At 41.1% G+C, this 26289-nt stretch overlaps 1 protein-coding gene across 1 annotated transcript; it reads left to right on the plus strand.

Annotated features, from left to right (window-relative positions):
* The first annotated feature begins 777 nt into the window (after positions 1 to 777).
* Positions 778 to 2993, plus strand: LOC127160677 (perforin-1-like). Its single transcript, XM_051103331.1, has 3 exons — positions 778 to 849; positions 1061 to 1581; positions 1735 to 2993. The coding sequence occupies exons 1-3, from the start codon at positions 847 to 849 to the stop codon at positions 2900 to 2902; spliced, it is 1692 nt and encodes a 563-aa protein (XP_050959288.1). The 5' UTR covers positions 778 to 846; the 3' UTR covers positions 2903 to 2993.
* The last annotated feature ends 23296 nt before the right edge of the window (positions 2994 to 26289 follow it).

Here is a 26289-nt window from a genome sequence, read left to right on the forward strand (position 1 = left end):
GGGTACCCCTGGGTTTAAACAATGTTAAGATACTGACAAACAGTAGTGTTTCATTGGACTCGGACTCAGCCCTTTGGGACTCAGACTTGACACTAGCAAAAACAACCTGTTTAACGTGGAATAGGTTTCTTCTCGTGTTTTTCACTATACAGGTCAAGAGAAATATTAAGGGAATAATTTATCAGAGAGAATATGTGCCGCTAAAGCAGTGTTAAAAACCAATAACCAAAAGTAGCAAGTACACCCCCCCTCCCCCCCGCCCCCGTCCATTTCTTGTTTATATTTATGTATATTTTTTTAATTTATATAAATATATACACCACACCACAGCCCCAAAAGGCGGGCCTCTGACTTGCGGTTTCTGCTACGCCACTGATGTCACAGTTTCTGTTGCCTCAATTTCTCGAATAGGCGAACACATACATGGACACAGACACACACACAAATACAATTGTCTGCCTGATGAAAAAGGTATTTAAACAGGTTCATATTTTAGAAAATGTAGTTAATATTTGCATCATTATTGATCTATCTCATCCACCCGCGACCCACCCGCAAATAATCTTGTTGTTGCTTGTCGTTGAGTGCTAATAATTAAATTAGCTAAAATGAGTGCTTCCTCATCTTTGTACTTCTTTTTGTCCCTTCCCTACCCCAAAACAGTGATCTAAGATGACTGTAAGGTCTCTCCAACACATATAGCCACGTCACAGCTTTTTTTCTTTTTTTTTTTTTTTTAACCCAAACTGTTGACACCCACAGTCACAAAACAATCATAAGAAAATGACGGGTTAGAGAGGCAACATATTTCATAAGTCATTTTTGATCACCACACCTGTAAATTCAATGGTAAGAAACTACAACCATCAAGTAAATTATATTATAATTTTAAAGAAAATCTTTTTCATGCTTGTACAAAAAAAAAAAAAGTAATTTGTTTAAAAATAATGTTGTTGCTATTGTCAATTTTTAAGGAAGTTATTTCTAAATTAGCAGATTATTGTTATGTAAAATATGACATCTATAATGATTTCATATAACTATACCTCTTTCACTACAGATCATGGGGCAGATGTGGCTTTACATTCTTGCTTTCTGGGCAATGCTTTTCATGACCATTTCAGGACAAGATGACAAAGGTCGATCAAAAGAGTGTGAGGATGCTCCCTTTGTTCCAGGACACAATCTTGCTGGAGAAGGATTTGATGTTGTAACAATGGAGCGAAAAGGTTCTTATTTGATCAATATGGAAAAATGGGATTTAGGGAATGGCACTTGTAAATTGGCAAGAAATGCTTACTTAAATGGAAGAAAAGAAAAGCTACCAGTTGCAGTTGTAGACTGGAGGACCTTGCCAAAGTGTTCGATGAAAGTCTCCAGTCAGATCTTTGAATCAAGTGAAGCAGTGGTCAATGAGTCATCATCAGCACTTTCAGCCGGCTGGAAAGATGGTTTAGATGTGATGGTTGCTGGAGCTGCAGTTGGAAGCACTCATTCCAGAGAAGCAAAATTTGCAATGAGAAAATCAAAAGAAGACAAATACAGTTTCACCAAACATGAAATTACATGCCACTTTTACAGGTAAGAAAGCTGGGGTGTTTTTCCTTACTCATACTGTTAAAAAGATCATGACACGTAAAGGCAAGACTAAGTAAATTGCTACAAAAAATAGACTTCGTAGTACATTTCTCACTCTTTCATCACACTGATTTCACTGACCTGGTTTTTTTACAGGTATCGTGTAGCTGCAAAGCCTCCTCTTCATGCAGAGTTTCTTGAAGCAATCAAATCACTCCCTGCATCTTACGATCCAGACGCCTACCGCAACCTGATCACCACATATGGCACTCACTATACCACAAGTGTCACATTAGGAGGGCAAATGAAAGCCATAACAGCCATCAAAACCTGCCTGGCAGCAGTGAGTGGACTTACAGGCACTGCAGTGAAAGACTGTTTGGATGTTGAAGCCTCTGGCTCATACAAAGAAGCGACTTTGACAGCAGAGGCACATTTTTGTGAAGAACTGAAGAAGAAGATGCGCAAAAATGAAAAATTCAGCTCCATGTTCAATGAACGTCAGACAGAGATTATTGGAGGAAACATAAATGGAGAAGATCTGCTTTTTTCTCGTTCATCACACCCAAGTTCTCTTAAAAACTGGCTTGAGTCTTTGAAGAGTATCCCTGAAGTTGTGCATTACTCTCTGAAACCCCTCCATTTCTTGCTGAGTACTAAACACCCTGCAAGGAAAGGACTGAAGAAAGCTGTTGAAGAATACATCATTCAAAATGCCCTCATGAAGGTTTGCTCTGAGGCTTGCGAGATTGGCAGGAAAAGTGCAAGAGACCGATGTGCGTGTGTTTGTGAAAGTAGTCAAATTATAATGTCCAACTGCTGTCCAACTGAAATAGGACTTGCCACCCTGAAAGTCTACAATCTTAAAGCCCAAGATCTGTATGGAGATGTACATACTGAAACAGATGGCACTGTAAGTGTTGCATATGAAACACAAATAAAGCGCACTGAGACCATTAATGATAATGACAATCCACAATGGCCAGAAACATTTGAGTTTGGTCCTATTAAGATCACAATGGCCAATAAACTAACTTTTGAAGTATATGATGCAGACAGTTACTGGAACAGCGATCTCCTTGGTTCATGCTCTTTTGATCTCAGAAGTGGAGTTGTGCATGATGCTTGTGTTTTTGCACATGGTACCTTTTTTTTCACCTATGAAGTGAAATGTGCACCCAGTCTGGAGGGCCAACAGTGTAATAAATACAAACCTTCTCCAATGGCTTCCCATCTGGCTGATATGTTCAGCTCAAGAAATGGTGTTCTGGTTAAAGACCTGCCAAGGCTTATTTCAGTAGATCTCAGATCCTGTATGCTTTAAAATAGCCATAACTTTGCAAAGCTTCAAAATGATTGCATGCATTAAAAAAATAATAATAATGTATCAGTTCATTTTCTCTGTCATTTTTTTCTTAAATAAAGCGTTCACAAAATTAGACCTGTGTGATTACTTTTCATCTTTTATTAACTCCCCTTCAAAAAAAAAAAAATATAAATGTGCATGTTCCAGATTCTCCTCGTCCCTACTCCTCATTCCCCGCATATGACACCGTGACAGAATAACCGACCACAAACAAGATGTTCTGGGCTGAGGAATTTTTAAAGAATATCCAGCAGGTGGAGAGGCCATTGGAGCAGTATGTGGAGGAATTCTTGAGTGTGTTACATCTGGTGAGTTGGAGCAACTCAATGATTAATGCATGTTTTCAGATGGGGCTAAAAGATGACCCTTCTGTTCCGTGACTCCTGACGATTGCCGCAGACCCGTAGCTGAATTCATTAATCATATCCTTTGTCTCTGTCATTCCGACTTCTATGTTGATGTGGAAGATTCTAATTTTCCCCCCCCACCCGAAAACACGCTGCCGCTCCAGCTCACCACCAGCTAGCGTCCTCCACCTACCACTCCAACGAGCTCACTCCCTCCGGTCCTCCCTCGCTCACCCCAGTTCTCCAGACCTCCTCCCTCATCCTCAGCCCAGAACCCGCGGCTCGCTCACAGACTCCGGCAGCGGCCAGCTCACGGACTCCAGCCCCCGCGCTCTGGATTACCGGCTGAAAATATGGCAAGCCACATTAACCTTAAAGACATTATGGACTCATGTGGATTATTTTCCCCGTTGTCTCCGCTGGTCCCGTCCAGCCCTCCCAATTCTCCACTGGTCCCGTCCATTCCTCCAGAGCGCCCTCCTGAGCCTGAGCTGCCTCCAGAGCGCCATCCTGAGCCTGAGCTGCTTCCAGAGCGCCCTCCTGAGCCTGAGCTGCCTCCAGAGCGCCCTCCAGAGTCTGAGCTTCCTCAAGAACCGGCGCCGCCCGAGCGCCCTCCAGAGCCGGCGCCGCAAGAGCGCCCTCCAGAGCCAGCGCCGCCCAAGCGCCCTCCTGTGCCTGCGTCGCCCGAGCGTCCTCCTGTGCATGCGCCTCCCGAGCGCCCTCCTGTGCCTGCGCCTCCCGAGCGCCCTTCTGTGCCTGCGCCTCCCGAGCACCCTCCTGTGCCTGCGCCTCCTAAGCCCGGCCTTCCTGTACTCTCCTGGGCTGACAATGCCCTAAGTTTCCCCAAGAAAATTTTTTGGGGGGGCTACCCCCCTGACCCACCATGGCCGCCTGAACTGTGTACTCGGCCATGGCTCCCCGAGCTCCCTGATCCTCCATGGCCACATGGACTGTATACTCGGCTGTGGCTCCCTGAGCTCCCTGACCCACCATGGCCACATGGACTGTATACTCTGCTGTGGCTCCCGAGCTCCCTGACCCGCCATGGCCACCTGAACTGTGTACTCGGCCATGGCTCCCGAACTCCCTGACCCACCATGGCATAATGGACTGTATGCTCTGCCGTGGCTCCCGAGTTCCCTGATCCGCCATGGCACCCCGTACTGTATGCTCCGCCGTGGCTCCCGAGCTCCCTGACCCGCCATGGCATACTGGACTCTATGCTCCGCCATGGCTCCTTGAGCTCCCTGATCCGCCCTGGAGGCGCACCTCCTCTCCCTCCTGTGTCTGCCCTGCACGAGCCTCCAGGGTGCCCACCCTCCCTCCCCGGTGTATTTATTACGGCGCGAGTTGCACCTTAGGGGAGGAGGGGTAATGTCACACCCCTGTGGACTGTTTTTGTGGTTTTACCTATGTATGCCCTTATTTGGTCTTTCTTGTTCCGTCTTCAATTATTACGTCACTGTTTGATCATTCACACCTGTCTGCCCCTGATTGGTCTGTGTATTTAAGTTTGGTTGTGTTCCCCGTTTGGTGGTCGGTTATTGTTTTTGTCACTCCATGTATTCAAAGCCTTTTCGTGTCGTTTTGCATTGGATTCCCTGCTGTTCCTGTCTGTTCCTGTTCCTTGTCTGGATTATTTAATAAATGTGCATGTTCCAGATTCTCCTCGTCCTCATTCCCCGCATACGACGCCGTGACACTGTCCTACTGAATTGTTCGAGTAGATTTAAGCTACCATTCCAAAACACACTTTGCAAGATTTAAAGAGGTCATGATGGGGAAAATCTATGTTGCTTTTAACATATAAGAAGTCTTTTAGCAATAAAACATCCTGCAAGTTTCTTAACTTAAAACATTTTCTTCATTATAAACAAAGCATTTATTTAATCAAGCAACAAAAACAATTTGTTTGGATATTGTGTGGTTTGTGATGTCACATGAGCAAATTATATTTGCACACGACTGCCTCCAGAGCAAAACACAAATAACTAGTTATATTTTATTGCACTATAGGCCCCGCTCAATGTCATTCAATCATTTAACTGCTGACACCTACACTGGATCCAAGCGCTGTATCAAAAGCAAAAAGAAGCCATTAAAATCACTGATGCTGTCTACACTGGATTTCCCTTACCAAAAAGAAGCATACTTCAAGTTTATTTTATTAAGTATACTTAAAGTTCAAGTATACTTTTAAGAATATTTTATGTAGCAAGTATACAAATATCAGTGTACTAGTAGTATACTTCTAAGTGTACTATTTTAATACTCCTTGGGACTAAATTGGCCTACTTTCTAGTATATAAAAGTATATTTTTAAGTTTCCTTTATGTATAACAGTAGTAAACTAGTAGTAAACAGTAGTTTTCAGTTTGTACTGCAAGTATACTAAAAGTGAACTTATAGGTATACTGATAGTTTACTAATGACTTTTTTATGCATTTTTAGTACACTTTAAAGTATAGTCTCAGTAAACTACTAGTTTAGTAGTTTTATACTGCAAGTACACTCATAAGTTTTTGAGTTTTTTTAAGTAAACTTTAAATCATACTTCAAGTATACTACTATGTCTCTATTTAGGTATTAATTTGTATGTATTTTGTTATATAAATATCTGAACATACAAAACATTATGAATAACTTAGTCTAATATGTAGACAACGTTGTCTTTGTTTGTAAAGCATTTTACAAGACTAAGATATCCAGGAAATGGATATAAATGGTTGAAAAATGTAGGCCTCAAAACTAGATACACAACCTTCACAGGGCTCTCAAGTCTCACGCATTCACCGTGAGACACACGCATTTCAACCAGTTCACACGCTCTCACGCCACACCTTGTATGTCTCACGCTGAGAAGTAAGGCATAACTTATCCCGCTATATAATGTTAATGGACGAGGCGCAGGCTTGCAGGGGGAGTTCATTGCTGTGTTGTTGACAGTTAAATGCCACCTACCAGCAAATATCAGAAATTAGAATTTTTTGTTTTTGGATAAATTACGTGATCCCGCTACAGTAACGTTCGTCACTAGGCAACATGGACGTGCACACACTGGACGCGGCAAACTGTGGAATTGTCGGTCACGGGGCTGCCGCTTTTTGGAAGCGTTTTGTGCAGTTGAGGCGGTGGTCGCGTTGCGGTCACGGAGTGGACGTTGTCCTTTGTATTTTCTAAAAACTAACAAAATTAATGGAGTGGGTAACCCCTTCTGTTTTTTTTTTTTATTATTATTATTTTTATTTTACGATTCCTGGACAAAATCACTTGCCTGTGATCAAAGATAGTTAGAGCTGATGTTTGGAAATATAGCCAAATTCTTGCAAGATTATTAGCTCTCCAACAGCTTTAACTAAGTTTTGGCTACTGAACACTAAGGAAAGCACTAGATAATTGGTAAATCTGGTATATTACCAATAAAATTGGTAAAACAAATTAATTATCATCCAAATAATTTATATATATATATATATATATATATATATATATATATATATATATATTTCAGAAATACATTAAATGTATCAACATTGTTGGGAAGGTTATTTTGAAAATTTAATAGGTTACAGATTACAAGTTACCCTATTTAAAATGTAATAAGTAGTGTAACTACTTCAAGTGCTTTAGAAGTAATGCAACTGCTTACATTTGATTACGTTTTGATTACCTTTCTAAAATTCTATGGAATGTTTTCAGCTGTTAATCCTTTTTAAACTTTTAAAAGCAGGCAAGTTTAACCTTACAGTAGTACTGAACACTAATTGCTGTGAGACCTACGAAATCCTTCATCACTTGAATTATGATCATTATACTTTAATTTTAAAGCACAGCCACCGCAAAATCAGACTTTAGCATCTCTTTTTACTTTGAGATCATTCTGAGGTTAAATACAGATTTTTAAAATGATAAGATATACAGTAGTTTAATAGCTATGATACCATTTTTACAACATTGGTGTCTCATATTTTAGAGCAGTCAGTGCAATTTGGGAAATCAAATCTGTAAGTGTGTGAAAATATTCAGATGTAATCCCCTTTGTAATCGTTAACATTTTCATAAGTTACATTTTAAAGTTAATTTTCATTAGTTACATTTGTTACTAAATTACATAATTCCATTACTAGCTACTCTAGTTAAGTTCAAGCCCCTACCACTATCATCAAGACATCAAAATGTGCAAAAAACACTTGCAATAAAAAAAAAAAAAAAAAAAAAAAGAAAAAAAAAAAGCCATTCATAAGCTGGAATGCTGAAATGCACAGCTTTACATAGGCTACATGCAGAGGGCAAGTTCTGCAATCCTACTGTATGTGTACAGTATTGAGCGCTGCTGTTATGTTGGTTCGTTTGGGGCCAAATTTCTTTTTATCTTTGATCTGTATTTCTGAAATATATAAAACATTTTATTTTATTTCCATTAATTTGACTTTTATCAGATTTACCAGTTGATAAAATTCCTATTTTGTGCTGGTCAATTTTGAACAATAGATAAAATGTAACTTCTAAAAAAAAGAGAATTGTGTGGGGCCGAGGGGCCGCTGCTGCAAATATTTGAGTGGCTTCTCCCCTAACAGTAATCTCACTCCAAACTTCTTAAAAAATCTTGAGAGCCCTGCCTTCAAGAACAGTGGCAATTAGTAATTTTGTTGGTCTGACAAGGGTTTTTTATATAGTTTAAAAAAATAGCATTTTTTTCAAAATGTTTCGTAAAATGGAAAATATGTATTTGCATTTTTTACAGTGTGGAAGCATCTGTTTTGGTTTCTTCACTTGTGTTTTGGAAATTCTGTACAGAAGATGTGTAATGGCATCTCTCGTGTATAACAATGAAAACAGATTCTCAGAGTACAAGTATGCCATTTTAAGCATATTTCTGAGAAGTACATAAAAAATAGAGTCTAAAGTATACTTTCCTATGTTTAGTTTAAAAGAAGTAAAAAAGAAGAAGAAGTATACTTTATAATAGCACACTTGAATTAACTTCTTTTTCGTAAGGGATAGTATACAGATGTACGTTCAGTTTGTGACATAGTTCACACACTTAAGTCTGCTGGCACCAGGACAAATGGAAGAGTAAACTGGTTTTGACGTGTCTCACTTAACACCTTGTTTGCATCTCTGTGCAGACTTCAGAAGGAGTTAAGCATCAGAAGCAAGTGGATGGTTTATTTTTAATGTGTGTTTGTTCAGAGCATTTGACTGCAGACTTTACAATCAAGGCAAAGTGAAATGGAAAGTTCATAATGAATTCTTGCAAGATTGTATTGGATCTGACAGCAGCTACATCGTAAACAGTGATGCTCTGTGTATAAATGATGGTTTTATATGGATAATGTTTTCAATACACTAACTCACTAAATAAATAAAATACAATGATTTGAGAAAGCTTGCATTTTTGTTTATAGTGGAAATATACACCCACTGGATACTTTATTAGGTACACCTTGCTAGTACAGGATTGTACCCCCTTTTGCCTTAAGGACTGTCATAATGCTTTGTGGTACAGATTCAACAAGGATTTTTTACACAGACATTTTGAACCATATTGCAATGACAGCACCACACAGTTGCTGCAGATTTGTCGGCTGCATATCCATGATGTGAATCTCCCATTCCAACACATCACAAAAAGGTCTGTTAGATTGAAATTTAGTTACTGGGGAGGCCATTTGAGTATAGCGAAACCATTGATATGTTCAGTGAACCAGTCTGAAAAGGTGATCTAAGAAAGAGAGAAATTGGTCCAATTAAAAAAAATATATATGCATATTTGTAGCAATTGCCAACAATACATTGTATGGGTCAAAATTAATTTTTCTTCTATGCCAGAAAACATTAGGATTAAGTAAATGTTCCATGAAGATATTTTGTAAGATATTTTTAAATCCGTGAAGAAATTTCTTACCATAAATATATCAAAACTAACCAGCATATGCTGTTTTTTTCAACAGGGATGGGGAAAACTCCTGTTTACTCCGAACACTTGAGCCTGATTTGTTCACGTTCGTGTAGCTGTACTAAAAAAGGGCACTTCAACACGCCAAAAGGGGTGGAGCCGAATGCTATATAAGTTGGCTCTGAGCGCCATTTTGTCAGAATATTTCTCTATCAGCGTGAAGAATATCTCCCTGCTGACTCTGAAGAAACAAGAAGCCAAAAGGAAGAAGCTCGAAGCCTGCTGCTCACCTTTGAAAAGCCCTGGCAGTGGAAGATTGCCTCCAGAAAACACTTCCATCCGGCGAATTTAAAGCAAATTTCTGATCAAATTTCCTGTAATTTTCCTAGTGACGTTGTTTCAAATTTCGTACTGTGAGTATAGCTCGTGACTCAGGCAGGTAAGGTGTCTGCGATGCTTGCATTGCGAGAACATTAGTCTTGCCTTGTTTCGCTCTGTGTGTTTCACTCTTCCCACAACATTTAGACTTCTCAGTTTATTGTACACGTGAGGATCAGTGTCACTGATGAATCCATGTCACTGACAGCTTCAGATGTTAAAGAGCAGGCCTGTTCCGGCCAATACCCTCACTCCAAAGCAGCAAACATGGTCCAGCATGGACAGCGATCTGATCCGCGTTCTCTCTAAGGCTGTGGAGGATCTTGGCTTAGACTGGTCGGCTCCTGATGAAACGTCCCATGGCCACTTAGATGAGTGGTACTTGCAAGGACACCATTAACAATCCTCTTAACAATGGTCCATCCCGTTCTTCCCAGAGGTTCACAACAAAATTACGTGGTGTGCGTCCTACTCGGCACGTTCATTCCTCCACTTCTGCCTTTTTCACCACTGTTGATGGTGCTGAAGAAAGAGGTTATTGCAAGCTTTCCCCTCTCAAAGAGGCGGTCACTGTACATCTCTGCCCTCTATCAGCCCTGGGATTAAAGGTCCATGCAGTGCACCCATATATTCAGTGGCTGGCCAAGTTGGCTCAGCAATTTACACAATGCTTTGCAAAGTTTTACAGGACAACCTTCTTCGCACCATGGACGAGTCTGGCCAGAATTCAGATGTCTTCAAGGAGCTGCGCACAGCGACTGACCTTGCGCTGCATGCTACAAAGGCTGCTGCGCAGTCAATTGGCAGGGCCATGACCGATCTGGTGGTGCTGGAGTGCCACATTTAGCTACATTTAAAGGAGTTCAAGGACACTGACAAGATCTCTCCCAAGTGACTGTTCGGCCCTGTCCTGGATGGATTTGCTAAACGGTTTATAACGGCACAGACGTCATTGCAGGCCATGCGTCACTTTCTGCCAAAGTGCTGCAGTTTGGCAGCTAGTATAAGTCACCAGAGGGTTCCATCATCCCAGCAGCCTGCCATTCCAAATGTGTCAAGATGGGTTATAAAAATCATAGATTGGGTTTATTGCTCCAGTTTGCTCGCAGGCCTCCTCACTTCAGAGGTAATATACAAACTTTGGTACAGGACAACAATGCTCATGTTCTCTGGTCTGAAGTGCAAACACTGCTTGTAAAAGGAGCCATAGAAATGGTTCCTCCAGCGAACAGTGAATTAGGCTATTACAGCTGCTACTTTCTCATTCCCAAGATATATGGTGGGCTCAGGCCCATCCTCGATCTCAGGTATCTGAACCGCACGCATATGAACCCATTAAAAGTGCTGATTTTGAAGCAGATCCTCAAGCAAATATGCCTTAGTGACAGGCATTTATCAGTGGATCTGAAAGATGCTCCCTCATCATTGTCCCTCCTCACAGACCGTTCTTGGGATTTGTGTTCGACGGGGTGGCTTATCAATATACAGTCCTACCATTCGGACTGTCTCTGGTCCTGCAAACTTTTACAAAGTACATGGATTCCTTCCTCTCACATTATGAATTACCTTCATGATTGGCTTATGTTATCTAGATCAAAACAGGAACTCATCTCTCACATGTCGCTGCTGCTCAGCCATCTGGAGCGGCTTGAGCTAAAGATCAATTTAGCCAAGAGCTCTTTGTCTCTCAGCCAGTGAGTCATCTTCTTTGGGACAGAGATCAATTCAGCCCAGATGAGGACATGGATTATGCTGGAACAGCACCAGATAATTCAGTGGCTAGTGGCGTTGTTCAGACTCTGGACTGCACTTCCCCTCAGAGTTTTCTAAAGGATGCTCTGCCTAACGTCAGCCACTTCACATACGGCCACTCCAATATTGGCTTAAAGCTTATGTACCATCCTACGCTTGGCACCAGGGATGTTTTCATCTCAGGGTAACTCACTGCTGTATCAGAGCTATGGCCCCTTGGCAAACTTATCATCTATTTCTGTCAGACATCCTGTTGGGACTCCAGCAGGACAGTGGTCATGACAGATGCTTTCAACTCAGATTGGGAAGCACTGTGCAACAGCAGACTGGCATTTGGTTCTTGGTTAAACCTGGAGCAGTGCTTGCACATTATCTGCTTTAAGATGATGGTGGTTTTTCTAGCCTCCTGCTGGCCTTGAAGGTGCACCCTGTCCTGGTCCGCTCATTTATAAATCATCAAGGTGGTCTCAGGTCACACTCCTTCCACAGGTTGGTTTGACGCTTCCTCTTATTGGCACAGTGCAACCTCCTCTCACTAAGAGCAATTCACACGCCAGGCAGCCAGGGGTGGCCATGCTGCCCAGGGGGCAATGTAGCACCAGGAGAATGGTCAGATGATCTGGTCTGTCTTTGGGAGGGCAATGGTGGACCTCTTAGCCTCAGAAGACAACTTTCACTGTCCAAATTATTTCCTGAAGCAGCAAGATGCCCTGGCCAACAACTGGACCAGCTTTCACTTGTATGCCTTCCCCCTTATTTCCCTGCTTTTTCAGGTGGTCATCAGGAGGGTCAGGGAAGCCAGATGCTCAGCTGGTGGCCCCATTTTGGATGAATCAGACGTGGTTTCATGAGTTGATTCAGCTGCTATCGGTAGTGCCCTGCGTGAGGCATAATTTGGCATCCCCAGCCCCAGCTCTGGAACCTTTATGTTTGGCCCCTTGATAGGAGTTTTTACAGCTCCCCACAAGTGTGACTAATTTTGGAGGGCCTATTTAGCCATATTCTTATTTTGTTACCAAGGGTCAATATGTATATTGAAAATAGCAGAGCCTAAGACAGATCCTTGCGGCACTCCATACTTTACTGGTGATACTTGAGATGATTCCCTGTTTAAATAATCAAAGTGATAAGTTGGACAGGTAAGATCTAAACCATCTTAAAGCCTGCCCTTGAATACTCATATAGTTTTGTAATCAGTCTATATAATTTATAGTTTTAAATGCAGTGTGAAGAGAAGGAAGCTGGCAGCAGGTTTTGCTGGGCAATAACTGAATAACAGTCAACCTAGCTCTTTTCTGCCTTATACAGAATTGCCAAAGAGGAAAAAATAGGCTGACGGGGAGTCGATTGACTGTGCTGTCATCTTATTGGTTGCTGGAAATTATTCTCCTGAGAAATAACTCTTCACCAACTACATTTAAAAGTCTGTTATTCTGAGTCAATACACATTTTAGTCAACTGTAACACGAAATGAGTTATCAACTTGATTCAGTATTAAATGTTCATCTTCACCCGAATTCTAACTACTTGCACCTGTTTGTCATTGAGCCACGCACTATAAAAGAGACTCTCGTTCATTCTCTCATTGTTTGGTCTACTGTTCACATGCTAACGCTTCTCTGGACTCTATGCTACTCTCCACATGGATTTCTCCGTTGTTCGCTGGTGTTTGGCATGGCTCAACATCTGGACTCCTATTAATCTCTACGCTTCGAAGTCATTCAGTTAAGAACCTTTTACTCTGTTTATCTCCTGTTGTTCAACTACAAACCTTGTCAATAAAACTTTGGATTGGATTGCTACTCGCCTCTCATCTCCTCCGTATCAGTGTGTGTGTTTGTGCCACAGAGCTGTTTACATATTGTTACATATTTGTAAAATAATGCAAAATAAATTATTTTATTCTGAACAAACAATAGAAGAGGATAAGCAATTTGTGAATTGACCCACCAATTATTATACTATACTTTTTTTTTTTTTTTAAAGCTACATTAGTAACTCTTTTGGGTAAATAACCCTTAAATAACCATCTTCTTTTAAAGTATCATTCTTTAATTATGGTACTTTTATTTCAGAAGCAAAATGACATTGCAATAAATCTTTGCTGTAAAACTCATCAGGTGCATCAAACAAGACATTACCTACCATTGTGGTAAGAAAAATAAACTTAATATGATAAATATAAATAAATATACCAAAAGTCATTCAACCCTTTGCCACCAATACATTGCTTGCAGTTTATCCAAACATCCAATGTAAAGAAGATAGCCCATCCTGTAAGCTCACACCACAATTACAGGATGGCCAGCACACACCAGAAAACCAAAGCAGAACAAAATGCCCAGACAGTCAGCATCAACAGCAACTATAAGGTCAGTTTTATCTGGAAAACTGTCCTGGCTCGCCTACCAGTGTGTCTAGTTGGCCAGCCTCCCCTATGCCTTCTCACATTACTCAGTGCAGCCAGCCCTCAGGACCCCCTGCTGCAGGCTCTGGTACAATCTTCCAACCAGAAGTGTCTGCTGATAACCAGCCAAAAGCCAGTCAGTCTTTCTTAACTGAGCCTCAGAGGAAGCGAGTCAGGAAGGACAAAATGTCATGCTTCGAAGAACGTATGCTTTCAGTAGTAGAAAAGGCATCCATCCCTGCTCCACAAGTACAACAAAATTATGATGAGGATGAGCTTTTTCTTCAAAGCATTCTCCCAGGCCTCGAAAGGCTACCTGCACAAAAGCAATCAGAGGTGAAATTTCAGATGCATCGTCTCCTTTATGAAGCTGAGATGGAAATTAATTGGAGTGCTGCATAAAAAAGGGGGAAAACTTTAATTAAATCTTGTTTACTCAAATTTATGTTCATGTATACATCCAGGCATGCCCTATTCTTATCTTTTATTATTACCTGTGGAAAATCATTAAAAAAAAAATGACATTTCAAAGATAAATATTGTGGTCATTTCAATAATATGTGTCCTATTAGAAGCAATTGATCTGCATGGCTTAGCAGAACTCAGAATACTTAAACACATCCATGTTTTGGTAATTTACCTATAGCAGCTTTATCATAAAAAAATGCTTCCATATACACTCTAAAAAAACTACTGCGTAGTTTCAACCCAAATATGGAGAAAATCATCCACTGGGTTAAAAATGTAATGTCAAAAAGTAACCCAACAGCTGTATTTGTTGTTATTTTACCCAAATTTGGGTTGAAACAACCCAGCAGTTTTAGTGTATGTCTACATCAACAGTACTGCTTATAATAACACAATTGATACTAACGCTAAACATTAAATTTGAAAATGTATGGGAGTGGTGATCTTAAAGATTTTCAATGACCACAATTTTATTTAATATTCTTACCTGCACCAGTGCAAAGTAAAAGTGGGAGTGAGTTATATCAACAGGTGTTTTACCTGTATTTTGAATTTTGCACTTCATTGCATTGTTTTAAGCTTTACAGAAATGTCTGTAAAATTACTTTGATAACATCCAGGTAGTAAGCTGGCACTTGTTTTTCTGTTAGTTTACACATTTTATTTCCTACAGTGTAGAGATAATGATATAATGTCATTATGATGAATGACATAATGGTTTGAAATTTAACATACACAGCAAAATTGGAAGTGTTAAATTGACACTCTCAGTGTTAAATGTAACATTTTTTCATTGTTTATATAGGTCCACACTAGAGCGAGTTAAACTAACACTTTAAATAGTGTTACTTTTTTAACACTTTTATAGAGTTAAAACAACACTGTAAGTGTTAATTAATAACACTATCGTTGTGTTTGTTCCCCTCATTTACACTGTTAGTGTTGAAATTACACTAGGAGTGTCAATAGCTTTAACACCAAGGGAGTTATTTCTACACTTTATATAGTGTTCATACAAACCCTGATTTGTTTAATAAATGTAATCTGCATTCAGTTTAACTAAAAATACATAATGTGTGCATTCAATAACAGCAAACACGTTGTATCAGTTTGATCCTTTATTTTCAACAATGACACGTCTTAGACAAAACACTTAAAAGAAAGATAAAAATTCACCATCATAACACCCATGCAAACTCCACAGATGAAAAGACATGTAAGACTTCAAATGCTGGCTGTTAGATATACTCTTAACTCTCAACTAAATACATGATGCATTAAAAAAGGTTGCAATTCCTTCACTCTTGGTAACTCACTGGTATGACCAACATCAGTGTTTGTAGAGCGTAGCAGGAAGATAAAGACATTGACAAGGACCTACTGAAACAACAGGATGAGCACAAAGTGGACTTAGAGTTTGATAGCACTTAGGGTGGTGGTTCCGTCAGAAGGCATGAGGTGCTTGTCCGACCACATAGAATAAGCTGATCGTGCCCTTGATCCTTCTCAATACCAGTGGCTGGTGGTCCTCCATCTGACTGAGATGGCCTATAATACTGGTGCAGGTCCAGGACTGTAAACAGCAAAAACAAAAATTAGATTAAACAAAGAAAGAGAGGGAAAAAAGATAAATACTATGTGCTTTGATGAACGCATAAAAATTCTGATATTTACTGACCCTCATGTTGTTTCACACTCAAAGGTCTTTTGTTCATCTTTGAAACACAAGTGAATATACTTTAATGAAAACTGAGAGATTTTTGTCCATGCATCGAGTCCACACAGCTACCACCCTGTTACGACCCCAAGGTGGTCTAGGGGTTCTGGGGTCGAACATTTAGGAAATATATAGACATTAAAAAAAACACATATACATAAAGCAGTGCGCCGGACAAAAGTACTGTGCAACCAACAATATTTATTAAATGTGAAAAGGTACAAGAGTGGAGTGAAATCCAAAAGAGTGGTGTATATTTACAGTATGTACAGTATTTACGAGTAGACAAAACACAAACCAAAGGGAACGGGAAGAAGGGACGTGGGTGGTGCTAAATTAAAGAAAATAACAAAACCAAAACCCTCTAATTTAATATCCCTTCCCACTAATCCTGACTATGAAAAGAAAATGTAGAAACTAAAAGTCTTCAGCGTCTGAGACGCCCTAACTAAACTACACTTTCTATCCAGTAAACAAAAGTACAAGGGGTGGCACTCGCCCCTAACCTAATGTACTATACAGGATGGAATTCCTACGTGTTGCAATGTATGTCACGTGACGTTCTTACCTGTCCGCGTCTTCCCGGCCTAGTAACATATAACGTGTGTTCAAAAAATATGTACAGTGAGGGAAGAGGGAACGAAACAATGTATAACTGGGCAAGAGACGTACACGAAAACCAAACAACATTAACAGGGGATATAACAAATTATGTGTGATGGCAAAGAGAAACACAGTACAAAACAGCAACAACATGGGGGCTTGTGGGTGGTCTGGCGTGCACTTTTATCTAGGAGGGTCTTGTCCAATTGGGGGTGGCAGGATGGATGACGTCAGCAGTAAATGAAGATTGGCAGGTGACAGGACCAATGACCGGTAACTGCGAAAAGTGAAAGTAAACAGAAGAAAAGACAGTGGGGAAAACACATAACAACAACACAGCATGTAACACCCCCACCCATAAGAACAAACATATATGTCAATTTTTGTTTGTTAAATCACAAAATCACAGCATAAACCACGTTCAACTAACACATCTAGAAAGGGCATCAGCTATTACATTTTCTTTTCCTTTCTTGTGGTGAATTTCTATATTATAATTTTGCACAATCAGCACCCAGCGCATGAGGCGCTGATTCTGATTGTACATGCGGGAGAGAAAAACCAAGGGATTGTGATCAGTATAAACAGTAACCGGAAGAGAACTGGAACCAATGTATACTTCAAAATATTGTAGTGCTAACAGCAATGCAAGAGCTTCCTTTTCAATGGTTGAATAGTTGAGTTGGTGTTTATTAAATTTTTTGGAAAAATAACAGACAGGGTGTTCAACGCCATTTCGGTCTTCCTGGAGGAGTACGGCACCAGCACCAACAGCGCTCGCATCAACCTCCAGTTTAAAAGGGAACGCCAGGTCTGGAGCAGCAAGAACGGGGGCACAACATAACAATGCTTTAATACTTTCAAATGCCTGTTGACACTCGGCTGACCAAATGAACTGCCGGGATGGACTAAGCAGATTTGTGAGGGGACAAACTACACTGGAAAAATTTCGACAAAAACTGCGGTAGTATCCAGCCATGCCTAAAAATCGACGCAACTCGCGTCTGGTGTTGGGAACAGGAAATTCGGCTATGGCAGCAACGGGACGAACTTGACCTTGGCCAACTTCTTTACCAAGGTAGGTAACTGTTGCACGAGCAAATTCACATTTGGCCAAATTTAAAGTTAGCGTAGCTTTAGTGAGCCGATCAAAGACAGTGTACAACAGAGAAATGTGTTCTGACCACTCAGATGAGTAAACCACTAAGTCATCCAAATATGCATTGCAGTTTGGGACACCAGCCAACACTGTATTAACCAATCTTTGAAAAGTAGCCGGCGCGTTGCGTAGCCCGAAGGCCATAACCTTATATTGCATGAAGTGATCAGGTGTTACGAAGGCAGAAATATCTGAAGCTCTTTGAGTTAACGGCACCTGCCAATAACCTTTTAATAAATCCAATTTGGTAACAAAGCAGGCGGAACCAAGGTTGTCAATGCAATCCTCCATACGAGGCAGAGGGAAGCAATCAGGAACTGTGACAGCGTTAACCTTTCGATAATCCGTGCAAAACCGGAAAGTTCCATCTGGTTTGGGAACAAGAACACATGGCGAACTCCATGGACTACAGCTAGGAACGGCTAGACCATTTTCTACTAGGTATTCGACTTCCTTCCTCATGACAACTCGTTTATTTGCATTAACACGGTAGGCATGTTGTTTGATAGGGGGGAAATTATTAACGTTAATGTCGTGTTGTAATACCGAAGTCTGTGTAGGTATATCACTAAAGAGAGTGGGAAAATTTTGAATTAACTGGATAATGTCCTGTCGTTGTGATTCAGATAAATGGGAGAGATGTGAAGGCAATTCTTTTAACATTTCTGAGTTGCTTAGCCTGGCGCACTGTTGAGGGGCATTGCGCAACACAAGACCATCCTCATCAGCACCACCAGATCCTCGAGCAGAAGATGTATCCGCACTAACTGCCACTGCAACAGAGGAAACAACAGGTGTGGATGTTTGCTCAGAAGTTTTTCCCTGTGGATTTTCTCTAAGATGATACGGTTTTAACATGTTAATGTGACACACTCGTGACTGACGTTTTCTGTCAGGGGTACAAATGACATAATCTGTCTCACTCAATTTTTCCTGCACTGCGTATGGGCCAGAAAAACGGGCAGACAAGGCAGAACCTGGGACTGGTAATAGTACAAGCACCTGGTCACCAGCCTGAAAAGATCGTGGGACCGCCCTCGTGTCATACTGTTGCTTCATGACTTTCTGCGCAGCTACCAGCGATTCTTTGGCCAGGTTGCAAGCGTTATGTAGACGTTCTCTAAAACGACTAACATAATTAAGCACATTAGTCTTAGGACTTGCCTCAATTTCCAAAATGTTTTCTTTTAGGACCTTGAGTGGACCACGAACAGTATGCCCGAAAACGAGCTCAGCGGGACTGAACCCGAGCGACTCTTGAACCGTTTCGCGCACTGCAAATAACACCAACGGTACTCCTTCGTCCCAATCTCTACTTGTGTCCGCACAGTACTTCTTTAACATAGACTTAAGCGTTTGATGAAATCTTTCCAGCAAACCTTGACTTTCCGGATGGTAGGGAGAAGAAACTCTGTGGGTGATGGAAAGTGATTGTAAGACCTGATTGAAAATCTTGGACATAAAATTTGTCCCTTGGTCTGTCTGCACAATTTTTGGTAAGCCAAATGTAGAGAAAAATTTGACCAACGCCTTGATAATGACAGGAGCAGTAATTTTGCGAAGTGGGACGGCCTCAGGGAACCGGGTAGCAATACACATTATTGTTAGCAGAAACTGATTCCCTGATTTTGTTTTAGGGAGCGGGCCTACACAATCAATGATAACATGTTCGAATGGCTCTCCAATCACTGGAATGGGAGAGAGGGGAGCCGGAGGAATAACCTGGTTTGGTTTTCCCATACACTGGCAAGTATGACAAGTTCGGCAAAATTCCACAACATCTTTTTTTATTCCAGGCCAGAAGGTAGGTAACTGTTGCACGAGCAAATTCACATTTGGCCAAATTTAAAGTTAGCGTAGCTTTAGTGAGCCGATCAAAGACAGTGTACAACAGAGAAATGTGTTCTGACCACTCAGATGAGTAAACCACTAAGTCATCCAAATATGCATTGCAGTTTGGGACACCAGCCAACACTGTATTAACCAATCTTTGAAAAGTAGCCGGCGCGTTGCGTAGCCCGAAGGCCATAACCTTATATTGCATGAAGTGATCAGGTGTTACGAAGGCAGAAATATCTGAAGCTCTTTGAGTTAACGGCACCTGCCAATAACCTTTTAATAAATCCAATTTGGTAACAAAGCAGGCGGAACCAAGGTTGTCAATGCAATCCTCCATACGAGGCAGAGGGAAGCAATCAGGAACTGTGACAGCGTTAACCTTTCGATAATCCGTGCAAAACCGGAAAGTTCCATCTGGTTTGGGAACAAGAACACATGGCGAACTCCATGGACTACAGCTAGGAACGGCTAGACCATTTTCTACTAGGTATTCGACTTCCTTCCTCATGACAACTCGTTTATTTGCATTAACACGGTAGGCATGTTGTTTGATAGGGGGGAAATTATTAACGTTAATGTCGTGTTGTAATACCGAAGTCTTTTTTTATTCCAGGCCAGAAGAAATGTCTAAGGATTCTATTGTATGTTTTTGTGATACCCAGATGACCTGACAACACATGATCGTGAGCTAGACACAGTACGTGCTGACGATAAGCAGAAGGAATGACAATCTGGTACACAACATTCCATTCAGCATCACTGTCAGTATTAGAACACCATTTGCGCATTAACAAGTCATTCTCCACAAAATAAGCAACTTTTCCGGTGCTAATCTTGTCAGGAGCAACAGCAGAGTTAAAGCATTTCACCAAAGACTCATCTTTCTTCTGCGCAGTAATAATCTGAGAACGAGACACGGGTAAACTCAGAGCATCATCAATATTTGACTTCAAAATCTCCGACTTTGTTTGTTGTTTGACATGAGTGATGTTTTCCTGTAGTGGTGGAAGAACATTTTCAGCGAACGCAGGGGCTATGAATAAGTCTGACAAATCAACGGGATCGCCCATTTTCCGTGACTGAGCGCGCGTCAGAACGCACGCAGGGAAGGCGTCAGGGAAGCTCACAGACAACTCATCTGGACACGAAACCGGACTAGGGTGATCAACGACCTCTAATGCGGGCGTTACTTTACCACCGGCCAAATCATTGCCAAGAATAAAAGACACGCCTTTAATGGGAAGAGAAGGGCGAAGACACAAAACCGGTAACTAACTCACACTGTAGGTGTATTCGATGCAACAGGCACCTTCACGAACCCCATTTCAATACCCTGAACTAAAATACTAGAACCACAAAATGACTGTTCAGACAAGGGTAAAGCATTGGCAACGACGAACGAGTAAGCTGCCCCAGTATCCCTAAGCAACTGAATTTCCCGCTGATCTTCGGGTTTACCAGACAGCGAAATTAACCCCTTCATCAAGAACGGCTTATAGCTAGGATCAGCACAATCCTCACCAGGTAACACACTAGTTACATCAGAAATGGAATTTACAAACCCCACACTTTTAGGTGGCGGTTGCTGTTTGCGCTTCAGCGCGAGACAATCTGCAATTACATGCCCTTGTTTATGGCAGTAAAAACACTCTCTTACCTCCTTAGGTCGCGGAGAAACAGGCTTAACACGGGGAGGCTGAGACTGAGCCGACTGGACAGAAGTATATTTTCTCTGAACGTGCTGGGACAAACACGTTTTTGTGCGTGAGCACAAACTCGTCCGCAAGCACCGCTGCTTGCGATAACGAAACTACTTTCTGTTCATTCAGGTATACAACAACGCGTTCAGGCAAACAATCCTTAAATTCTTCCAACAGAATTAATTCTCTTAATGAATTAAAGTCCGTTACCTTACTTGCACTCCACCATTTATCAAAGAGAATGCCTTTCTCTCGCGCAAACTCAACAAATGTCTGACTAGAAAGTTTTTTGTGATTTCTGAACCGTTGTCTGTATGCTTCAGGTACAAGCTCATAAGCACGGAGGATGGCAGATTTAACAATTTCATATTGCAAGCTCTCCTCTAAGGACAGCGTGGAACAGACCTCCTGGGCCTTGCCAACCAATTTGCATTGGAGAAGAAGGGACCACACATCTTTCGGCCAATGTAAGGAAGATGCAATACGCTCAAAAGCGCTAAAATATGTATCTACCTCCGTCTCCCTAAATGGAGGCACTAAAGCAATATGCTTGCTAACATCGAAGGTGGTTGAGGATGGATCTACGACCGGAGCAACAAAAGAAGCATCAGCACAGGTGGGCTGCGCAGCAGCTGTAGGAGTAAGTTTTAATGTATCCAGCTCAAGCTGTCGCAACTTCACCTCTTTCTCAGCTTCGATCTCAAGCCTGCGGATTTCGAGCCTCAGGTCCATCTCAGCCTGACGCGCCTGAGCCCTTTCCTGTGCCTCAAACTGTAAACGGGCCAGGCGGACTTTCAATCGTCCTTCCTCCTTAGACCCAAAAGAGAGAAGGAAGAACGGATCAAAAGGCGGCAAGACGGCCTTGGCCTCGGACTCCGCCTCAGCCTCGGCACCAGTCTCGCTCAGCCCTTCATCCAACATCCCGGCACTAAGCGGCCGCGCGTCAGCGCCAAGAGGCCCGGTCTCTCCAGCATCAACGCCAGGCATCTCGAAAATCTTTAACTCAACCAACCTTTCGAATATAGCATGCTTAATATTTTTCTTAAGAGCTTGTCTTACCACAGAAATTTTGTAATGGTCCGCTATCTTCAACAAATCATCTTTTCTGCAACTATCAAACTGTTCTATTGATGGATGCTTAATAAATGATTGTAAATCAAACAGAGCCATGCTTACTGCCAGTACCAGACACACTACAGACAGCGCAACACTACACATCACACGCAACACCGCTTCCTGCACAAACGACTATATGAGACGCACGGTCCCTTCTGCACCAGCACAAGCTATATGTATGCTTTTTTTCAATGTCTTGGAATGGGTTTTAAATATCCCGGACGAGCCCCCATAAATGTTACGTCCCCAAGGTGGTCTAGGGGTTCTGGGGTCGAACATTTAGGAAATATATAGACATTAAAAAAAACACATATACATAAAGCAGTGCGCCGGACAAAAGTACTGTGCAACCAACAATATTTATTAAATGTGAAAAGGTACAAGAGTGGAGTGAAATCCAAAAGAGTGGTGTATATTTACAGTATGTACAGTATTTACGAGTAGACAAAACACAAACCAAAGGGAACGGGAAGAAGGGACGTGGGCGGTGCTAAATTAAAGAAAATAACAAAACCAAAACCCTCTAACTTAATATCCCTCCCCACTAATCCTGACTATGAAAAGAAAATGTAGAAACTAAAAGTCTTCAGCGTCTGAGACGCCCTAACTAAACTACACTTTCTATCCAGTAAACAAAAGTACAAAGGGTGGCACTCGCCCCTAACCTAATGTACTATACAGGATGGAATTCCTACGTGTTGCAATGTATGTCACGTGACGTTCTTACCTGTCCGCGTCTTCCCGGCCTAGTAACATATAACGTGTGTTCAAAAAATATGTACAGTGAGGGAAGAGGGAACGAAACAATGTATAACTGGGCAAGAGACGTACACGAAAACCAAACAACATTAACAGGGGATATAACAAATTATGTGTGATGGCAAAGAGAAACACAGTACAAAACAGCAACAACATGGGGGCTTGTGGGTGGTCTGGCGTGCACTTTTATCTAGGAGGGTCTTGTCCGATTGGGGGTGGCAGGATGGATGATGTCAGCAGTAAATGAAGATTGACAGGTGACAGGACCAATGACCGGTAACTGCGAAAAGTGAAAGTAAACAGAAGAAAAGACAGCGGGGAAAACACATAACAACAACACAGCACGTAACACACCGTGATGCTTAAAAAGTTCTTAAAGAGAAATCGCAAAACTAATTTATATGAGTTGAGCAGTTTAGTCCAATTTTTTTGATGAGACAGTCACCTTATATACTGAACAGATTGAAAGTAGGCTTTTATTCACAAATGGCGATCAGCAAACAAACGGTTCCTGTGAAAGCTCAAATGATACTGCATAACATGAGAATGAATCTCACTGGTTCTCATGCTTGAGCTTCCGTTTACCATATCTGATGTTTCAGTTGATAAATGTTTATATGTGAATAAAAAGCCTGAATTCAATCTGTTTATCATAGAAAGTGAACCACACAATTCACATGGATTAGTTTTACAATCTCTTTATGAACTTTCTGAAGCATCATAATGGTATTTGCCAATCAAGAGACAAATCTCTCTGATTTCATAAAAATAATTACATTTGTGTTTTGAAGATGAACAAAAGTCTTAAGTGTTAGGAATGACATGAGGGTGAGTACATGACTACTCTGATTTCAGTAAATCATCAAAACATCAAAACTTATAATTAAAACAAAAAACAAACTTTGCAACAGTATCGAGTTTTACCTTATGGAAGTGCACAAGTCCGTCTCATCCTAATTTTCTTCATCACTGGACTGTTTTTCCAGGCTATCTTGGACAATCTGATAAAACATGACAACAATACAGGTGACAACTTAAGACTAGTAAAATGATGGAAGGGAATTATTACACAGACAAATCAAATGTTGACAAAAACATGCACACATACCCATTTGCCTTAGCATTTATCCGAAAGCTTTTGCTGGCCGATGCTTATTGATTTTGCCTCTTCATGGTCAGCTGAGGAGAATGAAAGAATGAGCACTTGTGCTGAGGTTTGAGAATCTTGTGGGTGACTAGGAGAGAAAAGCAAAACAATTTGATGATTTATGTCTGTCAAGGCTTAATTCATACAGACCTACAGATAAATCTTTTACACTATTATATTATGAAAGCCTTAAAAAAAAATGTATAAACACGTCACACATTTAAGTATTAATATATTTACCATCAGGTATGCCAGCAGAATTAAATAGTTAAAAATATATTATACCTGTGTTTGACCGTCTCCGCTCCTCGTGGCCATCCGCCATTAATCAAAACGGAAATAATGTGCAAGGACCAGAAATAGGATCAACTCATCACTAGTGTCAATTATATTAACTTGTTGTAATAACACTGACTCTGAACACTGACTCACACTGCAAGTGTTCATGTCGTTCAAATCAACACCAGAATCAACATTTTTCAACACTGGAAAATTAACTCCATAAAAACAACTCTCTACAACACCAGAAATTTTGCTGTGTAATATAAAGATGAACCCGAAAAGAAATGAGAAGAAATGAGCTCAAAAGAATTTGGAATGACATGAGAGCGAGTAAATAGAACAGAAGTATTTATGTCTGACTACAACATTTCCTTTACACATAAGGAATATTTGCTTTTTTGTGAGTATTGTGAGTAGCTCTTAAAAGATCTGTTTTTTTTGCCAGCTAGCTACAGCACAAGATGTTGCCAGGGCACAGAACCCTCTGCACTGAAGTAAGTTGAAAATGCATCCTTGATGCGAATGGCAACATGCGCAGCATGTCTTGGAGCTTCCTGCAGTGCTGCTGACCGCTCTTTTTGCCAGGAAGAAACACATGGGTGGTTCCTGGTCCCTCTTTTAGACATCCTCAGAAAGTTATGGAGGATGCAGGTGGCCTTCACACATACCTCTGCCTTTGCTGCATTGATAGTGAGCAATCAACGGTACATACGCCATTGGCTTGTTAGTATGCCAAAGGCACACTCCACAGTCAACCTGGCACAACTGAGACGATAGTTAAAAATACGTTTTCCCTGGAAAGATTGCACCCAGGAAAGGGACGCAGGAGGTTTCTCTGGAGGGGAAATGCTTCATCCCCCACAAACACAAGTGGCAGTGGAGTACAGTGCTGTAATCCTGGTAATGCACAGTCATGTGGGAGATCAAGAGTGCCATTTCTCAGGGCTTCACCAAAGGCAGAGTTGGCCAGGGTCTCACTATCACTGTTCCGTCCATATCCACAACTGCAAGAAGCACAATAGAAAATGTACCCTTGTAGTTGTGAAACATAGACATGAGTTTGGATGAGCCTGGATGACAACATGCTTGCCATCAATGGAACCCACACAGTTTGGGAAGTTCCATAGCTCCAGAAAACCTGCAGCGATGTTGCTCCATTCCTGTGTGGATGGCACAGGCATATAATCATCCAACAGGCACTCCTATATAGCCTGGGACACTGCACCAACAATGCATGCCACTGTGCTGACACCCACACGGTAGCTGTAGCTTATTGTGGTGAATGAATCACCAGTGGCAAGGTAGCTGCAACAACAGAAATATACACTGTTACAAGAGCTGTGCAGTTTTTGTAATAAAATGAATGTTAAACAAATGAATTGTTGATTGTTGCTACAACTTCAAATATATATATATATACATATACAGTGGGTACGGAAAGTATTCAGACCCCCTTAAATTTTTCACTCTTTGTTATATTGCAGCCATTTGCTAAAATCATTTAAGTTCTTTTTTTTTTCCTCATTAATGTACACACAGCACCCCATATTGACAGAAAAACACAGAATTGTTGACATTTTTGCAGATTTATTAAAAAAGAAAAACTGAAATATCACATGGTCCTAAGTATTCAGACCCTTTGCTGTGACACTCATATATTTAACTCAGGTGCTGTCCATTTCTTCTGATCATCCTTGAGATGATGAAGGTTCTACACCTTCATTTGAGTCCAGCTGAGTTTGATTATACTGATCGGACTTGATTAGAAAAGC

The sequence above is a fragment of the Labeo rohita genome, unplaced genomic scaffold, assembly GCF_022985175.1.
Source record: "Labeo rohita strain BAU-BD-2019 unplaced genomic scaffold, IGBB_LRoh.1.0 scaffold_424, whole genome shotgun sequence".
NCBI lineage: Eukaryota > Metazoa > Chordata > Actinopteri > Cypriniformes > Cyprinidae > Labeo > Labeo rohita.

Bases quoted from the DNA above. Each gene is read 5' to 3' on its own strand.
- LOC127160677 (XM_051103331.1), top strand. The intron at 1,582-1,734 runs GTAAGAAAGCTG...GTTTTTTTACAG, and splicing joins ATTACATGCCACTTTTACAG to GTATCGTGTAGCTGCAAAGC.